Source organism: Oncorhynchus keta, chromosome 9, assembly GCF_023373465.1.
Source record: "Oncorhynchus keta strain PuntledgeMale-10-30-2019 chromosome 9, Oket_V2, whole genome shotgun sequence".
NCBI classification, from domain to species: domain Eukaryota; kingdom Metazoa; phylum Chordata; class Actinopteri; order Salmoniformes; family Salmonidae; genus Oncorhynchus; species Oncorhynchus keta.
Window position 1 is genome coordinate 11,794,017 of NC_068429.1, and position 18,460 is coordinate 11,812,476.

Sequence of the window (18,460 nt, forward strand, 5' to 3'; positions counted from 1 at the left end):
AATTGAATGTACCACCTTTTCATAATGGGGTATTCTTTGTAAATTGATGAGAAAAATAAATAATTGAATCCATTTTAGAATAAGGCTGAAATGTAACAGAATATAGAAAAAGTCAAGGGGTCTGAATACTTTCCAAATGCACCGTATATATTTCTTCCACAAAAGTAGTGCACTGGGCCTTTACTAGTATTAGTGAACCGATATAGATGTCTGTAGCTGGCTTTTGGTCACTTTCTCATTATATAAACAGCAATGGTGAGATTAATTATACCACTATTCATGGCTTTGTTATGTGCTTTATTATGTGTGCCTGCATCGGCCACAGGCGACAAAAATACTGGCATGCATGCATCCAATAGTCTATTTAGTCAGGGGGGTTTCTATATCAGGCCCTATTATTGAAATTATACAATTATATAACATTGAGGTCCATGAAAAGTACTATTAGGTACTTGAAAATTTCCTTGAATTTGACTTTCCAATGTCTATGAACCCTGCTTAAAGGATGTAGAGTCCTTGGCCTATGTTGTTGAATAGGTTAGGGGCAATTTGCATATATTCACTTTTATTCAAATGTGGAACTGCATGAAAATAATTTAAATGTTGATCCCAATGTCCCATATTTGCCCCATTATTTATAGAAAGACCCATATGCACATCATAAATAATGTATGCGATGTACATGTTCAAATATGCAAGATGTAATAGTTCTGTTAAATGCCTCCTTCTGCTCCTCTGTGCGAAGTTGACAGCTGGGAACTTGTTGGAGTAGAAGGTAAATGCCCCATTTGTCTAATGCCCAGGGTCAAAGATCACGTTTGATACTGCCTTTCCTTCATCTTCCTCCTGTCACTTACTACATCCTTTTACTTTCACTGAATCCTCTGCATTGTGTGTCACTTCACCTCATTGATGGAGCTGTTTGTTTGTGAACATGCGTGGCACGTATCACTAGAAGTGGTTAATTACAGTGTGGACATTAGTCATACATGTTAATAGTAGTTACTGTATATAGAGTATAATATATACCAGGGTTCCCCAGCTGTCGGTTATTTTATTTGGCCCCCCAAGTTTTTTAGTTTTTTATAAAAACACCAGCTATAATCAGCTCCAAGTGGATTTAAGTTTGGAAATCTGTTCCAAAGCATTCTGGGATTTTTATGAATAATGACTAAATGATGTATAAATTTAACGTAGAACTATAACTAACAGAATTCGATCCTGTCTGATGAAGAATGTTTGTACATAGGTAAAGAGGAAGTGTTAACAGACAACTTGTGACTACAGTGAAACTAACAACAGGAAAAATGTCTCGCTCCCATTCAGGGAGGGGAGAAACCATTGGACTTGCAGTGGATTGTGTATAATGTGGTAGCACATGATAAGCAATATGTATGTGTTGGAATGGAATTGAAAAGCAGCTTTGTCATTGTCAGAGAGGAGGAGGGACATTTAGGGCGCTATGATGCTATATGTGATATATAAACTAATGTACATGGTATTATGAGCAGAGCTCTCGAGAACAAACGTAACAGATTATTGTGGACTGTTTCATTTCAACCAGAACCTTACAACCTCTGGGTCACAGACCGAGAATTCTAATTGAAGTTCAGATTATGAACCATGAGAACATAATTCTCCTAACATATACTCACACATAATAGATACAGTTGAAGTCGGAAGTTTACATATACCTTAGCCGAATACATTTAAACTTCGTTTTTCACAATTCCTGACATTTAACCATAGTAAATTCCCTGTCTTAGGTCAGTTAGGATCAGCACTTTATTTTAAGAATGTGAAATGTCACAATAATAGTAGAGAATTATTTATTTAATCTTTTATTTCTTTCATCACATTTCCAGTGGGTCAGTAGTTTACATACACTCAAATAGTATTTGGTAGCATTGTCTTTAAATTGTTTAACTTGGGTCAAACGTTTTGGGTAGCCTTCCACAAGCTTCCCACAATAGGTTGGGTGAATTTTGGCCCATTCCTCCTGACAGAGCTGCTGTAACTGAGTCAGGTTTGTAGGCCTCCTTGCTCCCACATGCTTTTTCTGTTCTGTCCACATATTTTCTATGGGATTGAGGTCAGGGCTTTGTGATGGACACTCCAATACCTTGACTTTGTTGTCCTTAAGCCATTTTGCAACAAATTTGGAAGTATGCTTGGGGTCATTGTCCATTTGAAAGACCCATTTGCGACCAAGCTTTAACTTTGTGACTGATGTCTTGAGATGTTGCTTCAATATATCCACATCATTTTCCTACCTCATGATGCCATCTATTTTGTGAAGTGCACCAGTGCCTCCTGCAGCAAAGCACCCCCACAACATGATGCTGCCACCCCCGTACTTCACAGTTGGGATGGTGTTCTTCGGCTTGCAAGACTCCCCTTTTTCCTCCAAACATAACGATGGTCATTATGGCCAAACAGTTCTATTTTTGTTTCATCAGACCAGATGACATTTCTCCAAAAAGTATGATATTTGTCCCCATGTGCAGTTGCAAACCTTAGTCTGCCTTTTTTATGGAGGTATTGGAGCAGTGGCTTCTTCCTTGCTGAGCGGCCTTTCAGGTTATGTCGATGTAGGACTCGTTTTACTGTGGATATAGATATTTTGTACCTGTTTCCTCCAGCATCTTCACAAGGTCCTTTGCTGTTGTTCTGGGATTGATTTGCACTTTTCGCACCAAAGGATGTTCATCTCTAGGAGACAGAACGCATCTCCTTCCTGAGCGGTATGACGGCTGCGTGTTCCGATGGTGTTTATACTTGCATACTATTGTTTGTACAGATGAACGTGGTACCTTCAGGTGTTTGGAAATTGCTCCCAAGGATGAACCAGACTTGTGGAGGTCTACAATTTTCTTTCTGAGGTCTTGGCTGATTTCTTTTGATTTTCTCATGATATAAAGCAAAGAGGTACTGAGTTGAAAGGCAGGTCTTGAAATACATCCACAGGTACACCTCCAATTGACTCATATGATGTCAATTAGCAAGCTTATAAAGCCATGACATCATTTTCTGGAATTTTCCAAGCTGTTTAAGGGCACTGTCAACATAGTGTATGTAAAGTTCTGACCCACTGGAATTGTGATATAGTGAATTATAAGTGAAATAGTCTGTCTGTAAACAATTGTTGGAAAAACGAATTGTGTCATGCACAAAGTAGATGTCCTAACTAACTTGCCAAAACTATAGTTTGTTAACAAGACATGGTTGAAAAACTAGTTTTAAAGACTCCAACCTAAGTGTATGTAAACTGTGTATACTCACCAGACAGTTTATTAGGTACACTACCCTATTCACGAATATGGACCGTTCCTACAGACAGTGAGTCACGTGGCCGTGGCTTGTTATATAAAGCAGGCAGACAGGCATCAAGGCCTTCAGTTTCTGTTCGATTGAATGTTAGAATGGGCAAAACAAGTGATCTAAGCGACTTTGAGTGTGGTATGATCGCCGGTGCCAGGCTCGCCAGATCCAGTATCTCACAACAGTGTCTAGGGTTTACCAAGAATGGTGCGACAAACAAAAAACATCCAGTCAGCGGCAGTCCTGTGGGCGAAAACAGCTCGTTGTTGAGAGAGTTTGAATGAGAATGGTAAGAATTGTACAAGCTAACAGGCGAGCCACAAACAGACAAATAACGTTGCAGTACAACAGTGGTGAGCGGAACGGCATCTCAGCACAACTCATCAATCCTTGTCACAAACTGGCTATCACGGCCGGTTGTGATACAGCCTGGAATCAAACCAGGGACTGTAGTGACGCCTCTAGTACTGAGATGCAGTGCCTTAGACGGCTGCGCCACTTGGGAGCCCTATTTGGTAGGGGTGGTATACAGAAGAACAGCTCAAATAAGCAAAGAGAAATGACAGTCCATCATTACTTTAAGACATGAAGGTCAGTCAATCCAGAAAATGTCAAGAACTTTGAAAGTTTCTTCAAGTGCAGTCACAAAAACCATCAAGCTCCATGATGAAACTGGCTCTCATGAGGAAAGGAAGACCCAGAGTTACCTCTGCAGAAGAGGATAAGTTCATTGGAGTTAACTGCACCTCAGATTGCAGCTTAAAAAACAGACACATCTCAACATCAACTGTTCAGAGGAGACTGCATGAATCAAGGCCTTCATGGTCGAATTGCTGCAAAGAAACCACTACTAAAGGACACAGATAAGAAGAAGAGACTTGCTTGGACCAAGAAACACGAGCAATGGACATTAGACCGGTGGAAATCTGTCCTTTGGTCTGAGTCCAACTTTGAGATTTTCTGTTTCAACTGCTGTGTCTTTGAGAGACACAGAGTAGGTGAACGGGTGATCTCCACATGTGTGGTTCCAATCGTGAAGCATGGAGGAGGAGGTGTGATGGTGTGAAGGTGCTTTGCTGGTGAAACTGGTGAAAAGCAGCCAACAAGTGTTCAGCTTATGTGAGAGCTCCTTCAAGACTGTTTTTGAAAAGTATTCCTCATGAAGCTGGTTGAGAGAATGCCGAGAGCATGCAAAGCTGTCATCAAGGTAAAGGGTGGCTACTTTGAAGAATCTCTATAACTATAACTATAACTAACTATAAAATATATTTTGATTTGTTTAACACTTTTTTTTTATTACTACATGATTCCATATCTGTTATTTCATAGTTTTGATGTCTTCACTATTATTCTACAATGTAGAAAATAGTATAAATAAAGAAAACCCCTTGAATGAGTAGGTGTATCCAAACATTTGACTGGTACTGTATATGTAAAAAATAAATACAAAAATAACAAATGTTTCCTGATATCTCTCAGATATAGGACAGACACTTCAGAACAAACTGGGAGGGACTATGTGTTGTTCCATGTAGTGAATCTGTTATTCAATGTGTTTGTATGGGCTAATAGCAGTCCGCACCAACATTTTTTGCTTCACATTGTTCAAAAGTTTGGGGTCACTGAGAAATGTCCTTGTTTTTTAAAGAAAATAACATTTTTTGTTTCAAATATTAAAATAACATCAAATTGATCAGAAATACAGTGTAGACATTGTTAATGTTGTAAATGACTATTGTAGCTGGAAACAGCTATTTTTTTAATGGAATATCTACATACTATAGGCGTACACAGGTCCATTATCAACAACCATCACTCCTGCGTTCCAATGGCATGTTGTGTTAGCTAATCCAAGTTTAGCATTTTAAAATGCTTATTGATAATTAGAAAACCCTTTTGCAGACACCTCACAAGTCCTCATCTGGCAGCTTCATTAAATACTACCCGCAAAACACCAGTCTCAATGTCAACAGTGAAGAGGCAACTCCGGGATGCTGGCAGAGTCCCCTGTCCAGTGTCTGTGTTCTCTTGCCCATCTTTTATGTTTATTGGCCCATCAAAGATATGGCTTTTTCTTTCCAACTCTGCCAGGAAGGCCAGCATCCCGGAGTCGCCTCTTCGCTGTTGATGTTGAGACTGTTGTTTTGCGGGTATTATTTAATGAAGCTGCCAGTTGAGGACTTGTGAGGCGTCTGTTTGTCAAAGTAGACACTCTAATGTACTTTTCCTCTTACTCAGTTGTGCACCGAAGCCTCCCACTCCTCTTTCTATTCTGGTTAGAGCCCGTTTGCGCTGTTCTGTGAAGGGAGTAGTACTCAGCGTTGTATGAGATCTTCAGTTTCTTGGCAATTTCTCGCATGGAATAGCTTTCATTTCTCAGAACAAGAATAGACTGACGAGTTTCAGAAGAAAGTGCTTTGTTTTTGGCCATTTTGAGCCTGTAATCAAACCCAGATACTCAACTAGTCTTAAGAAGGCCAGTTTTATTGCTTATTTTATCAACACAACAGTTTTCAGCTGTGCTAACATAATTGCAAAAGGGTTTTCTAATGATCAATTAGCCTTTTAAAATTATAAACCAGGATTAGCTAACACAATGTGCCATTGGAACACAGGAGTGATGGTTGCTGATAATAGGCCTCTGTGCGCCTTTGTAGATATTCCATTAAAAAAATAGTCCGTTTTGAGCTACAATAACCATTTACAACATTAACAATGTCTATACTGTATTTCGGATTAATTTGATGTTATTTTAATGGACAAAAAAATAGCTTTTCTTTCAAAAACAAGGACATTTCTAAGTGACCCCAAACTTTTGAACGGAAGTGTATATATTTTTTATACTTTAAGAGGTCTTAAAATTCAAAAACAAATAGCTAAATGATCCTTGGTATGACCTTCTTAAAATAATTTCCTGTTGCTGCATGATGCTTTTCCTGCTGTAGCAAATTGGTAAATGCTGCAGATGTCAGCTCAAGCATCTCAGCCAAGAGGGGCTAAGTTCCTCATGTATTCAGAAGGCTGTTGATTGACTTCACTGGCTTTAACCTCATTATCTGTCAAGTGGGGATTCACCCTAGTCCCTAAAGTGCAATCCTCTTCAGTTAGTCAGCTACACCAGAGATAATGATACTGTAGCGACCCGCACAGACAGCTGTGTGTTATGTGTTAGGCTAGGAGGTGGTTGTGTTGTACTGACCAGTACCCGGTGTTCGCGGGGTCCGACATGTCAATCAACCTGCTATCTGCCAATCACGGGAATGCCTGGAATGTTCTGATGCCGGGCATCCTGGTGGTTGGCGGAGTGGCGTGGAGGGGGGTTGGGCAGGGGGGTGGAGCATTGGAAGTTAAGACCAGGTTCAGCCTTTGTTCTCTCTCTCTTACGTCTGGGCTTCACAAGAGAAGGTCACGATTGGCTTGTGGGTTATCTGTCATCTATTTGGCGACCCAAACAGTAGCCTGTGTTAAGTTGGTTTAATAAACCGTCAATTCGCAAACTCAAGCCTCTGTCTGGACAATTGTTCATTTATGATCTAGTCAGGTCATTACAATACAATGTGTAAGCAAGGTATAGATGCGGTAGAGGTCAATTGAACTCGACAGGGAAAGGGACGTGGAGGAAAGGTCCCGAATCTCCCCCCATCAAAATGATCCTACATTTAGGCTATTGTTTATATGTTTATTACACACTATGTTGATGTAAAAATCGGATAATAATGTTTGTATGGATGTCAACCCCAACACAACGTCAACAGTACCAATCAGCTGCATTCCATTTAAAAACAACTTTGACTCCCACTGATTTTTGTACATTAGCTATGTTAACCACTTTACACAATAATGAGATTATTGTGGATGGTCCGATTAATAAAATAATTTGATTAAAACGTTTACATGCTTTGCAAGAAGAACGATTTCGCTAATATTCCTGTTTACATGGATACATGTGAAATCATGCAAATAAACGTTTTACCACAGCAACCATTCATATTTGATTCTGAGTACGGACATAGAAGTAGTTTTCACAAACTTTATAAGATGCATACACTCAGTTGTTTCCGAACTCACTTCACTCGTGCTAAAGCACGTTCCTGCATCTACAGGAACGCCCCACCTCAAGCATCCCATTGGTTCCTGTTGAGCTAGCAAGCCTGCTAATTAGCGATACTGTGCACACGGTATCACCCCCTCCTCCCGCCAGCTGTGTACCGGAGAAAACCGTGCCCGACAGGTGGGGGCAAAAGACACTGTCTCCCGATGATGCCACCTGCCGACCGCTAGCTATTTTGGTACACAGCAGGGGGAGGCGGGGGTGACACTGTGCTAGCTAGCTTGCTAGTTAGCTAGCACATGGTGTCGTGCCCGCCTCCTGCCTGCTGTGTACCGGAGTCCTCCTTAGGACAAACTGGCTAAGCTAACACACAGTGTCCTTTGCTCCTGCCTGCCGAACACCTGTCCTCGCCTGCCGTTAGCAGAACAGTATCTGACAGGCGGGGGCTAAGGACACTCTAGCGGTGTGTACTAGCTCGCCTCTTCTTCTGTGGGGTTTACCGGCAGTTGGCATGCAATGTTAATACGTCCAAAAATGGATGTAGCAACTGCTGACTGCCCTTTTAAGGTATGTACATGTCTTAATAATTGGACAGAATGCTCAGAAAACCATATTTTTAAATCGTCGAATGCTTACTTTGGCCAATTTAAGTGAAGTGTTTACATGACTATTACATAATCTGCCTACTGCCATAATCAGTTTGATATGAAATGATTACTATGCATGCAATTGACCCGTTTACCTAATCTATTTGCTGATTATGTCAAGAGGAATGTATGACAGGAATGTGGACAGTGCATGTATCCAGGGAACATGCCCGGGCATGTCCATGAAACTGACAAAACGCTGAGGACACAGGAACAATATCATGGAGTTGTGAACTATAGGGCATTATGGTCAATTGCAGGAAGAGAAACACTGTGTTTTAGAACCAACTGCATGTCCTCAGTTAATCCTATTAAATATTCAGACCCCAAAAACATAAAAGATAATAACACCAGCCTCATAACAATTTTAAAAGTTATATTTTTGAATTCAAAACAGACAGAAGGCAGATCATTGTCCATTCTCGTTGTCGCTTGTCACTGAAAGTTAAACAATGGGGGCAAATGTATCTCTGAGGAGTCTCTGTTAGTCAGCAGTAGGAACATATCCCATGAATCACACTGTCAGCCCAATGAGCCCCTAGTAAACTACCATCTTAGAATTCTTCATAATTTATGTTTGTAGGGGTACCAGAACAAAAACACTATTGATATCAGTATCAACCACCAGGGCCAAGTAAAACATAACTTTTGCCCTCTGCCCAGAATCTCCCGTTCTGTGCAACCAACGCCAACTTTTCTTTTAATTTCCCAATATTCTATTTTCTGTATTTTATTTGGGATTATAGGACAGCATTTGACAAGCAATACATGTATTATTAATCCTTATTGCGTACTAATTTTGTATCTCCATTGAACATATGGAGATGGGGCGGCAGGGTAGCCTAGTGGTCAGAGCATTGCAAGTTCAAAACCCCGAGCTGACAAGGTACAAATCTGTCGTTCTGCCCCTGAACAGGCAGTTAACCCAACTGTTCCTAAGCCGTCATTGAAAATAAGAATTTGTTCTAAACTGACTTGCCTGGTTAAATAAAGGTAACGACAACAAAAAAAACCACACAAATGCCGTGTTGCACAGAAATTATCACTAGCGGGGATTTAGGGTCCAATTAATAACATCCGCATAGCTAATGTATTGATGGTGTTGGAACTGTGTTAGAGCTGTTAAATCCACAAGTGGTTCCTGGCATTATACCTAAAGCGGACAATACCATTGGCTGCAGTCATATTCAAATAAATCCAATGCAGTCTTGTTTACAAGTTGGAACACTAGAATGTAAGATAAAAAATATACATCTCGATTAAGCTGATAGAAATCTTTATTTATAATGATTTTTCAATTAGACTGTAAATATTTCTATATACTCTACACTTTCTCATTCTGAACTTCTAACTTGAGTATGGCGGGTGTGGCTTTGTGGCAATGAGAGTAGCTGCTCACCAATTTGACAGCTCCAAGCAGTGTCTGCAAGCAGTTCCACCTCCTACACACCTGGTGTCTGCTATCGCTGGTTAATGATTTATCTGTTTGAATCTAGGTCTTAGTTTTTACTCCAGACACTACATACTATGCCACACCATTGAAGTTGGTGTAACGGATGTGAAACGGCTAGCTTAGTTAGCGGTGCGCGCTAAATAGCGTTTCAATCGGTTACGTCACTTGCTCTGAGACCTTGAAGTAGTAGTTCCCCTTGCTCTGCAAGGGCCACGGCTTTTGTGGAGCGATGGGTAACGATGCTTCGTGGGTGACTGTTGTTGATGTGTGCAGAAGGTCCCTGGTTCGCGTCCGGGTATGGGCGAGGGGACGGTTTAAAATTATACTGTTACATTGGCAAAGAACAGTTTAAGGAGAATATGCCTGATACTGATATATATGGCTGTAACATGTATCGTGTGTCCTAATATAATAATAATATATGCCATTTAGCAGACGCTTTTATCCAAAGCGACTTACAGTCATGTGTGCATACATTCTACGTATGGGTGATCCCGGGGATCGAACCCACTACCCTGGCGTTACAAGCACCATGCTCTACCAACTGAGCTACAGAAGGACCACATTCTAATCTCTCAAAAAGATAGTGACAAGATAGTAAAATGTCTCTTATCCGTCCACTGTGAAATATTGTCACTCGATTTCCTGGTCCCTCCATGGATAGAAATAATTTCAGATTCTTACAAAATAATATGTATCTATTTATTTTGACACATATTAATCCCCTAAATCAAGAGCGTCACCTGTCAATGATTTTAGAGGACACACAGTGTACGAATAAGAGACCAATTTAATACCATGTGTAGGTGCAACAGCTATAATGTGGGCATCAAAATGTGGATAGGTTCAAGAGAAAGTACCCATGTTATGTTAACACCCGGTATAAACAAGGCTTTTAAGAACTGACTGTGATTCGAACTTCATGACCACCTCCGGAGGTTGTCGGGTGAGTTGATTGGATGGAAGCTCAGTGGGCAAGGCTTAGAGTGACAGGTCAGTGAGTGGAGTTCACAGGTGAGAGTCAAATTGTAAGAGGCCTCGCAGGTTGGAGGTGGATGGGAGGGTGTTACGTGTGACCCGCAAGGTTTCCAGTTCAAATCCCATTTGCGACATTTGTTTTCCAGCCTTACTCAAAATTCTTACCTAAATTACATTTCTAATCTACCAACTTTTTCAGTTTCGGGCTGAACAGTTTAAACATGTGGGAAAATGTAACTGGTGCCCGTGGAGGACCAGAACCTGCCTACCCTGCCTTTCTAAGGTCTTCGAAAGCCAAGTTAACAAAACAGATCGCCGACCATTTCGAATCCCCCCGTACCTTCTCCGCGATGCAATCTGGTTTGCGAGCTGGTCATGGGTGCACCTTAGCCAAGCTCAAGGTCCTAAACGATATCACAACCTCCATCGATAAGAGACAATACTGTGCAGCTGTATTCATAGGCCTGGCCAAGGCTTTCCACTCTGTCAATCACCACATTCTTATTGGTAGACTCAACAGCCTTGGTTTCTCAAATGACTGGTCACCAACTACTTCTCAGACAGAGTTCAGTGTGTCAAATCGGAGGGCCTGTTGTCCGGACCTCTGGCAGTCTCTATGGGGGTGCCACAGGGTTCAATTCTCGGGCCGACTCTTTTCTCTGTATACATCAATGATGTCGCTCTTGCTGCTGTTGATTCTCTGACCCACCTCTACGCAGACGATACCATTCTGTATACTTCTGGCCCTTCTTTGGACACTGTTAACTAACCTTCAGACGAGCTTCAATACCATGCAACTCTCCTTCCGTGGCCTCCAACTGCTCTTAAATGCAAGTAAAACTAAATGCATGCTCTTCAACCGATCGCTACCAGCACCTGCACGCATGTCCAGCATCACTACTCTGGACGGTTCTGACTTAGGTATTTGTAGATTCCTATTTCGCAACAAAGCCTCCTTCACTCATGCTGCCAAACATACCCTTGTAAAACTGACTATCCTACCAATCCTTGACTTCAGAGATGTCATTTACAAAATACCCTCCAACACTCTACTCAGCAAATTGGATGCAGTCTATCACAGTGCCATCCGTTTTGTCACCAACGCCCCATATACTACCCACCACTGCTACCTGTATGCTCTTGTTGGCTGGCCCTCGCTTCATATTCTTCGCCAAACCCACTGGCTCCAGGCCATCTATACGTCTTTGCTAGGTAAAGCTCCGCCTTATCTCAGCTCACTGGTCACCCTAGAAGCACCCACCCGTAGCACACTCTCCAGCAGGTATATCTCACTGGTCACCCCCAAAGCCAATTCTTCCTTTGACCGCCTTTTCTTCCAGTTCTCTGCTGCCACTGACTGGAATTGAATTGCAAAAATCACTGAAGCTGGAGACTCATATCTCCCTCACTAACTTTAAGCACCAGCTGTCAGAGCAGCTCACAGATCACTGCACCTGTACATAGCCCATCTGTAAACAGCCCATCCAACTACCTCATCCCCATACTGTTGTTTCTATTTTTGCTCCTTTGCACTGCAGTATCTCTACTTGCACATTCATCTTCTGCACTATCACTTCAATGTTCAATTGCTAAATTGCAATTATTTCACCACTATGGCCTATTTATTGCCTTACCTCCCTTATCTTACCTCATTTGCACACACTGTATATAGACTTTTTTTCCTATTGTGTTATTGACTATGTTTGTTTATTCCATGTGTAACACTGCTTTGCTTTATCTTGGCCAGGTCACAGTTGTAAACAAGAACTTGGCCGAAATAAATAAATAAAAGGCACTAGGCTAGGTACTGGAAGGTCACAGGTTCTAGTCTTGTGGATTCCCTTTCTCAAAAAAGGCATATTTATAGTCCTTGCATTAAGATGTGCTTTTCATGATCTGATCAAGACAACCCAATCATTATTTGTTCAATTGAAATGCATTCCTGCGTTTGATCTTGTCATGCATGTTCCACAACAGTAACTTTCACACCTGTGGTTAGCTGCTTTCATTCTCTCCTTGTGCTGATAATGGCTTGACATGACAGAATATCAGTTTTGGCCTTTATTTTAACAACCAAGTTAGTGTGCTGCTCTTACATACGTGTACAACTGCAGTCATGTTTATGAAACAATTGGTATGGCGACAATCACTACAAAAAAAAGTTTAGCATAATATGTATGTTTATGGAAAATGTTTAGGACAGAGACAAATGCTTTGAGGTGGTGGCCCTCAAACAAACACAAAACATTGGTTTAATATTTTAATTTAAAAAAAAAAAAATTAAAAAAGTACTCAAGGTTTTCATGGTGTATTTACATAAAATCGAAAGACACCTTGGTTTGGAAGCAATGCATCATGGGGTATGTAAAGCCGAGATTGACAGGAGATTTAGTTCTGGTTTCTAGCCACACAGATAATCAGTGTACACTCAAAGTACTTGTGCCTTTTTAGATTTTAATATTTGTATATGTTGAATAACAGAGCGGTTATCAATGCTAAGAGGCAAAGAGAGATTTGACCCCATAATGAAGTCAAAATATATAAAAGGCAAACACATGCTTATAAAAGATACAAGTTCCGATCTTTTCAAATATATACCAACCAAATATATAAAACACTGATTAAAATATAGAATCTGTAATTAAAAGATAACATAAGGCCCACAAAATAAATAAACAATAAATAAATAAATAATATAAATACAAAAAAAAGGTTGATAAATTTCAGATTGGGACATCATTAGAAACTAATTTAGGGCCAAAAAAAGCCTTTATACCAGTGTCATGCCAATGCTGGCAACAATCAGATTGGCATTAGAGTAGATTGTTTTGATGAAATTACCTTTCAGAAACACTGAATCTTAACGGTTTGGTTATGAAGCCCGAAAAGTAGTAAAGAAAACGTGTCTAGTTACCTATTCATTCTAGTGATACATTATTGGTGACAGTCTTCGACAGGGTACGACTTCTCATGGAACCATATTTCATGTGGCATGACTCCTGAACGTATCCTTGGGATATAACTTACTATATAATAAAATAGGCGATAATGTCGATAATATTACACAGATAACTTTACGTACTAACACAAAGTCGGACAGTTGAAAACAAATATGCACTATATGAACACAAAGGAACACTTTGGATAATGTAACATTTTACATGAATGTTTGGAAGGACCAAAAAAATCTGAAGTTGACTAATGTACTAAAACACAGTTGAAACAAATGAAAAGGCTCTCGCTTCGCTATCTACCTTATTTCAAAATGGTGCTTCAGCTTTGATCCCCACAATGCATTACTTAGGAACCCACGGGTGTGTTGTTGAAAGACTGAACACGTGAGCCATATATTCAATCATTCATTCAGTACATATCTCCACAAATCATTCATTCGGTACATATCTCCACAATCATTCATTTGGTACATATCTCCACAATTTGGACTTGCAAATCATGATATTGAGAGCAAGAATCTTAGAGTATTGCTTAACCAGAGATGACTAAATACATAAGTTACTTCTCATCTGACCATCTGGCTTTAGAAGAAAATGTGTTCCATTATATAGAACGCAATATATAGAGAGGATAGATATAGAGAGCATTCATTCAATAATGGGATGTATCACATGTCCCGAGACTACATCTAACATTTACCCAATTATCTGAAAATAATATCCAAATCAACTTTGACTTCATTCATGCTTCTAGTATCAACGTATTGATACAAGTTAATCAGATTACACATTCAACATTCTTCCTAGCTGATTGCCTTGGTAACCAATATATTATTATGATAGCTAATGGTCCAAGAAAAGCATTAAAACAAACAAACAAAAAAAATCAATTCAAATGTTATTTTACCATTTAAAATCAACCAAAAGGTGAGTGGGAAAATCTTGAAAACCTGTATAATAATATTTGGGTGTTGTGTTAGCTAGATAAACACTAAATACTCTGTTGTATGTACCTCTGTTAGTAGGTTAGGAATGCATTACTGTAAATGAGGTGAAAACCACATGCCCATGAACACATAAGCAACGCCACTGTATGGAGCTTAGGGTTAGGAGCCAGTTCATACAGGTCATTATAGTAAATGCATACTATAGTGCTGGTGGATATTTTTGTTTTCAGAGTGGAGTAGAAATGTCAACAGGGAGATGAAAGTCGTGAATATATGGGCCAGAGGCATGCAGTTCCCATAAGCACACCAAACGGAAATGAAAGGCACCATTGATATTTTTCTCCATTGAAATACTGCGAACCATTGCTACATACTAGTTTATTCCACTTTCTTCCATGACATGAACACGTACACATTTTTTTTATTTATAAAAGACTTTATTCACTACTTCGCTAAAATACGTTTTTTTATTTATATATATCTTTTTTTATTATTTTCCCCGCAAATACTTTAAGTTATAGAAAATAAAGGTTTAATAGTGACATTTCTTTGAATCCGACTGAAGTATTTTTGTAAGCTATCTTTTTCATTTTATACAGCAATTGGATCTTGGTTGGAGATGACGCTGGATATCCTGGCTTGCAGGTTGTCCTGTGGGGAGAGTCGGAGTGCTAGGTTAGTCCTGCTGCCATCTGCGAGAGGTTCCACACTTATAGCCATGGGGTTCTGGAAGCTCAGGAAGGGTGTGTCCTCTCCCACACGCTCCTCCTCCATCTCGCTCTCCGTACTGCTACCTAGGTCGATGGACTCCTTGTTGTGGCCTGCTGCATGGCCATTGGGCTTTGTTCTATTGGCCCGACGGCCGTTGCTGTTCTTGGCAAGTTTCTTAGGAAGGCTCTGCGGGGGAATGGGCGTTACCGTTGTGGCGGAGCCGACCACCTCATACTCCTGCGTGGTCTCATAGTCGTCGTCCTCAACGATCCTCAGCGGGCTGGGCGGGGGGCTGTGGGCCTCTTGGCCGTGGTTGTAGTGGGCAGACTTCCTCTTAGACTGACTGATGTGGTGGTCGGGGTGCGGCTGGGTGGTGAACAGCAGGGGGCGCTCCTCCTCGCCAGAGGGGCTGACGGCCACAGAGGGGACCGAGGTGGCCAGGCTGGACAAGGGGGCCGACATCTCAGAGGGAGGGGAACCCGGGGTCACGGGAGAGAGCAGCTCCACAGGAGACAGGCGGATTGGGGTGGTCATCGCTGACACATACCTGACAGGCAGAACCAAGAGAGAATCCTCAATCAATTAGGAACAGAAAACACAAGTGTATCCACTAATACACCACAACCAGAATCAGTAATAAGAACCCATTTTGTTAAAGTGGCTTTAGCTCCACTACATTCCTGGTACAGTCTGAGCTATAGCTCATCACATGTATGGCTTTAGCTAAGTGAAATAAATCCATAACAATGGATTTTGTGTCCTATAGGTATGTACAGTCAAATTGTCAAGGGCACATCTGATGAGTGTAGGCTCCTCACCGGTCTCAAATAGTCTTTCATTTCTCACCGGATATCTACATGGTCTGGTTCAGGATACACATTCATTCATAATCCATTTCAGAAATCAGCTGTAGGACTGTATAGGCCTTTCTCCTGGTATGTGTGTGGAGGACAGAGACACTGAACTGAAGAGCACTGGCCAGTCATTAGGGTTAGAATTAGGGTTGTCTCCGTCTGCCCTGGCCAGTCATTAGGGTTAGAATTAGGGTTGTCTCCATCTGCCCTGGCCAGTCATTAGGGTTAGAATTAGGGTTGTCTCCGTCTGCCCTGGCCAGTCATTAGGGTTGTCTCCATCTGCCCTGGCCAGTCATTAGGATTAGAATTAGGGTTGTCTCCATCTGCCCCGGCCAGTCATTAGGGTTAGAATTAGGGTTGTCTCCGTATGCCCTGGCCAGTCATTAGGGTTGTCTCCATCTGCCCTGGCCAGTCATTAGGGTTAGAATTAGGGTTGTCTCCATCTGCCCTGGCCAGTCATTAGGGTTAGAATTAGGGTTGTCTCCGTCTGCCCTGGCCAGTCATTAGGGTTGTCTCCATCTGCCCTGGCCAGTCATTAGGGTTAGAATTAGGGTTGTCTCCGTCTGCCCTGGCCAGTCATTAGGGTTGTCTCCATCTGCCCTGGCCAGTCATTAGGGTTGTCTCCATCTGCCCCGGCCAGTCATTAGGATTAGAATTAGGGTTGTCTCCGTCTGCCCTGGCCAGTCATTAGGGTTAGAATTAGGGTTGTCTCCGTCTGCCCTGGCCAGTCATTAGTGTTGTCTCCATCTGCCCTGGCCAGTCATTAGGGTTAGAATTAGGGTTGTCTCCGTCTGCCCTGGCCAGTCATTAGGGTTAGAATTAGGGTTGTCTCCATCTGCCCTGGACAGTCATTAGGGTTAGAATTAGGGTTGTCTCCGTCTGCCCTGGACAGTCATTAGGGTCGTCTGCCCTGGCATGTCAGAGTGATGTGCACAGACGGGTTCTCTCAGACTCAGTCGACCTGTGACCTCAGAGACTGGTGTGCTACCTGCTGTGCAGTCTGCAGCTCGACTGAAAACACAGGTACACCTGCGCTCATCAGCAACACATTGATTTACTAATGGGGACTTATGAAGTCGTCATTGTCCATTAGCTTTGATCTAGGAGGGCCTGTGAAGTCTAAATATAGGACAGCTCATAAGGAGACCTCTGCTAATAAAAACACTAATTCAGAAGACCAAGATAACATGGCAATACCACAAATCTTGGATTCAATCTTGGTTTACTGTATATTCATAAATAAATGCCATAATTTATAAAATGCATGTTATTCTCTAAAAATGATCACCAAGTATAATCCTTAAAATATAGCTGATTATTCAGTGGATATCTCTGTACAACTCAGATAACTAGAAGTAGGGGACACCATCATTAATTACAAACCCTCCATTAGGTGTATGGGCTGAAGGGCGGTTGTAGTGCATAGCGTAGCGTAGCAACATGAGCTCCAGATGTCTTTCTCCTACCTCTCACTGTACGGAGAGTCCCTGTAGGAGTCTGGCGTGTCTCCAGAGTTCTTTAGGTAGGCACTCAGGTCTCTGGCGCCACCTGTGGCGTTCAGACGACCCCGGTGACTGGGTGTGGCGTGCCGGCTGTTCTCTCCCGATGACTTCACCAAGACAGAGCGGCTGTCGGAGAGGGCACTCTCGCTGTGGCCGTTACTCCAGCTGAAGAGCGAGAGAGCGAGACAGAGGAGAATGAAGAGGGGAGACAGAAGAGAATGAATTGCTTCTCTTAAATGAGGTCAAAACAATGGCCGCTTCCGACAATGACATAAGCTGTAAACACTGTAAATCATGTCTATTGCAGACCTGGGTTCAAATACTATTTGAAATAATTTAAAATACTTCAACTGGGCTTGTTTGAGCTTGCCTGGCTTAATGGACCAATGCTTACCCCACCCATCTGGCACTTCAGGCAGGCTAGAGCAAAAGCACAAAGTATTTGAATTATTTACAATAGTATGTGAACCCAGGTCTGCTCTACTTTAATGTATAGTTAGAGACACTGGCCTATAAAAAACCCACAAGACACTTTGACCTGCACATTGCTCTACAAGTTCTCTGGAAACGTCATCAATTCTCCCTGAGCCTTGGTTGTCCCATACTAGCTAATGACGCACCACCGTACATTATCCCCTGCGGTTTTGCTTGTGCAATCTGAGATCACAGAACTGCAGTCCCTGGATTCATAAAGTGTCTCAGAGTTTTGATCTAGGATCAGTTATTTATTTAAAAATCATCATGATTAAGGGGTAGGAGCCGTGGGACCTGATTCTAGATCAGCACTCCTACTCTGAAATGCTTTGTGAATACAGGCCATGGTCTTTGTTGAATCCAGTGAATATCACTGAGTGAGCGAGGTGATTTGCAGGCAATCGTGCAACAGGATGGGTAAATCATCGTATCAATTGCCGACTGATACCAACATGAATGAATTGCTTTTCAAAACCTCCCCCCAACAAACAGAGGGAAAGAGGAAGTGGCCAGGGGGGGAAACGAGACGGACTCCAACTAACGTAGCTCACAGGGTCCAGCAGTAATA

General features: G+C 41.7%; 1 protein-coding gene across 10 annotated transcripts in view; it reads right to left on the reverse strand.

The window, feature by feature from the left end:
- Positions 1 to 12,498: 12,498 nt before the first annotated feature.
- nrg1 (neuregulin 1) overlaps positions 12,499 to 18,460 on the reverse strand; it is a 207,455-nt gene continuing 201,493 nt past the window's right edge. For all 10 annotated transcript variants that reach the window (XM_052525207.1, XM_052525206.1, XM_052525203.1 and 7 more), the window contains 2 exons: positions 17,383 to 17,583; positions 12,499 to 15,609 (listed from right to left, as the gene is read on the reverse strand). In XM_052525207.1, the coding sequence (XP_052381167.1) occupies positions 14,943 to 15,609; positions 17,383 to 17,583 (868 nt within the window). In that variant the 3' untranslated portion in view covers positions 12,499 to 14,942. The remainder of the gene's footprint in view (positions 15,610 to 17,382; positions 17,584 to 18,460) is intronic.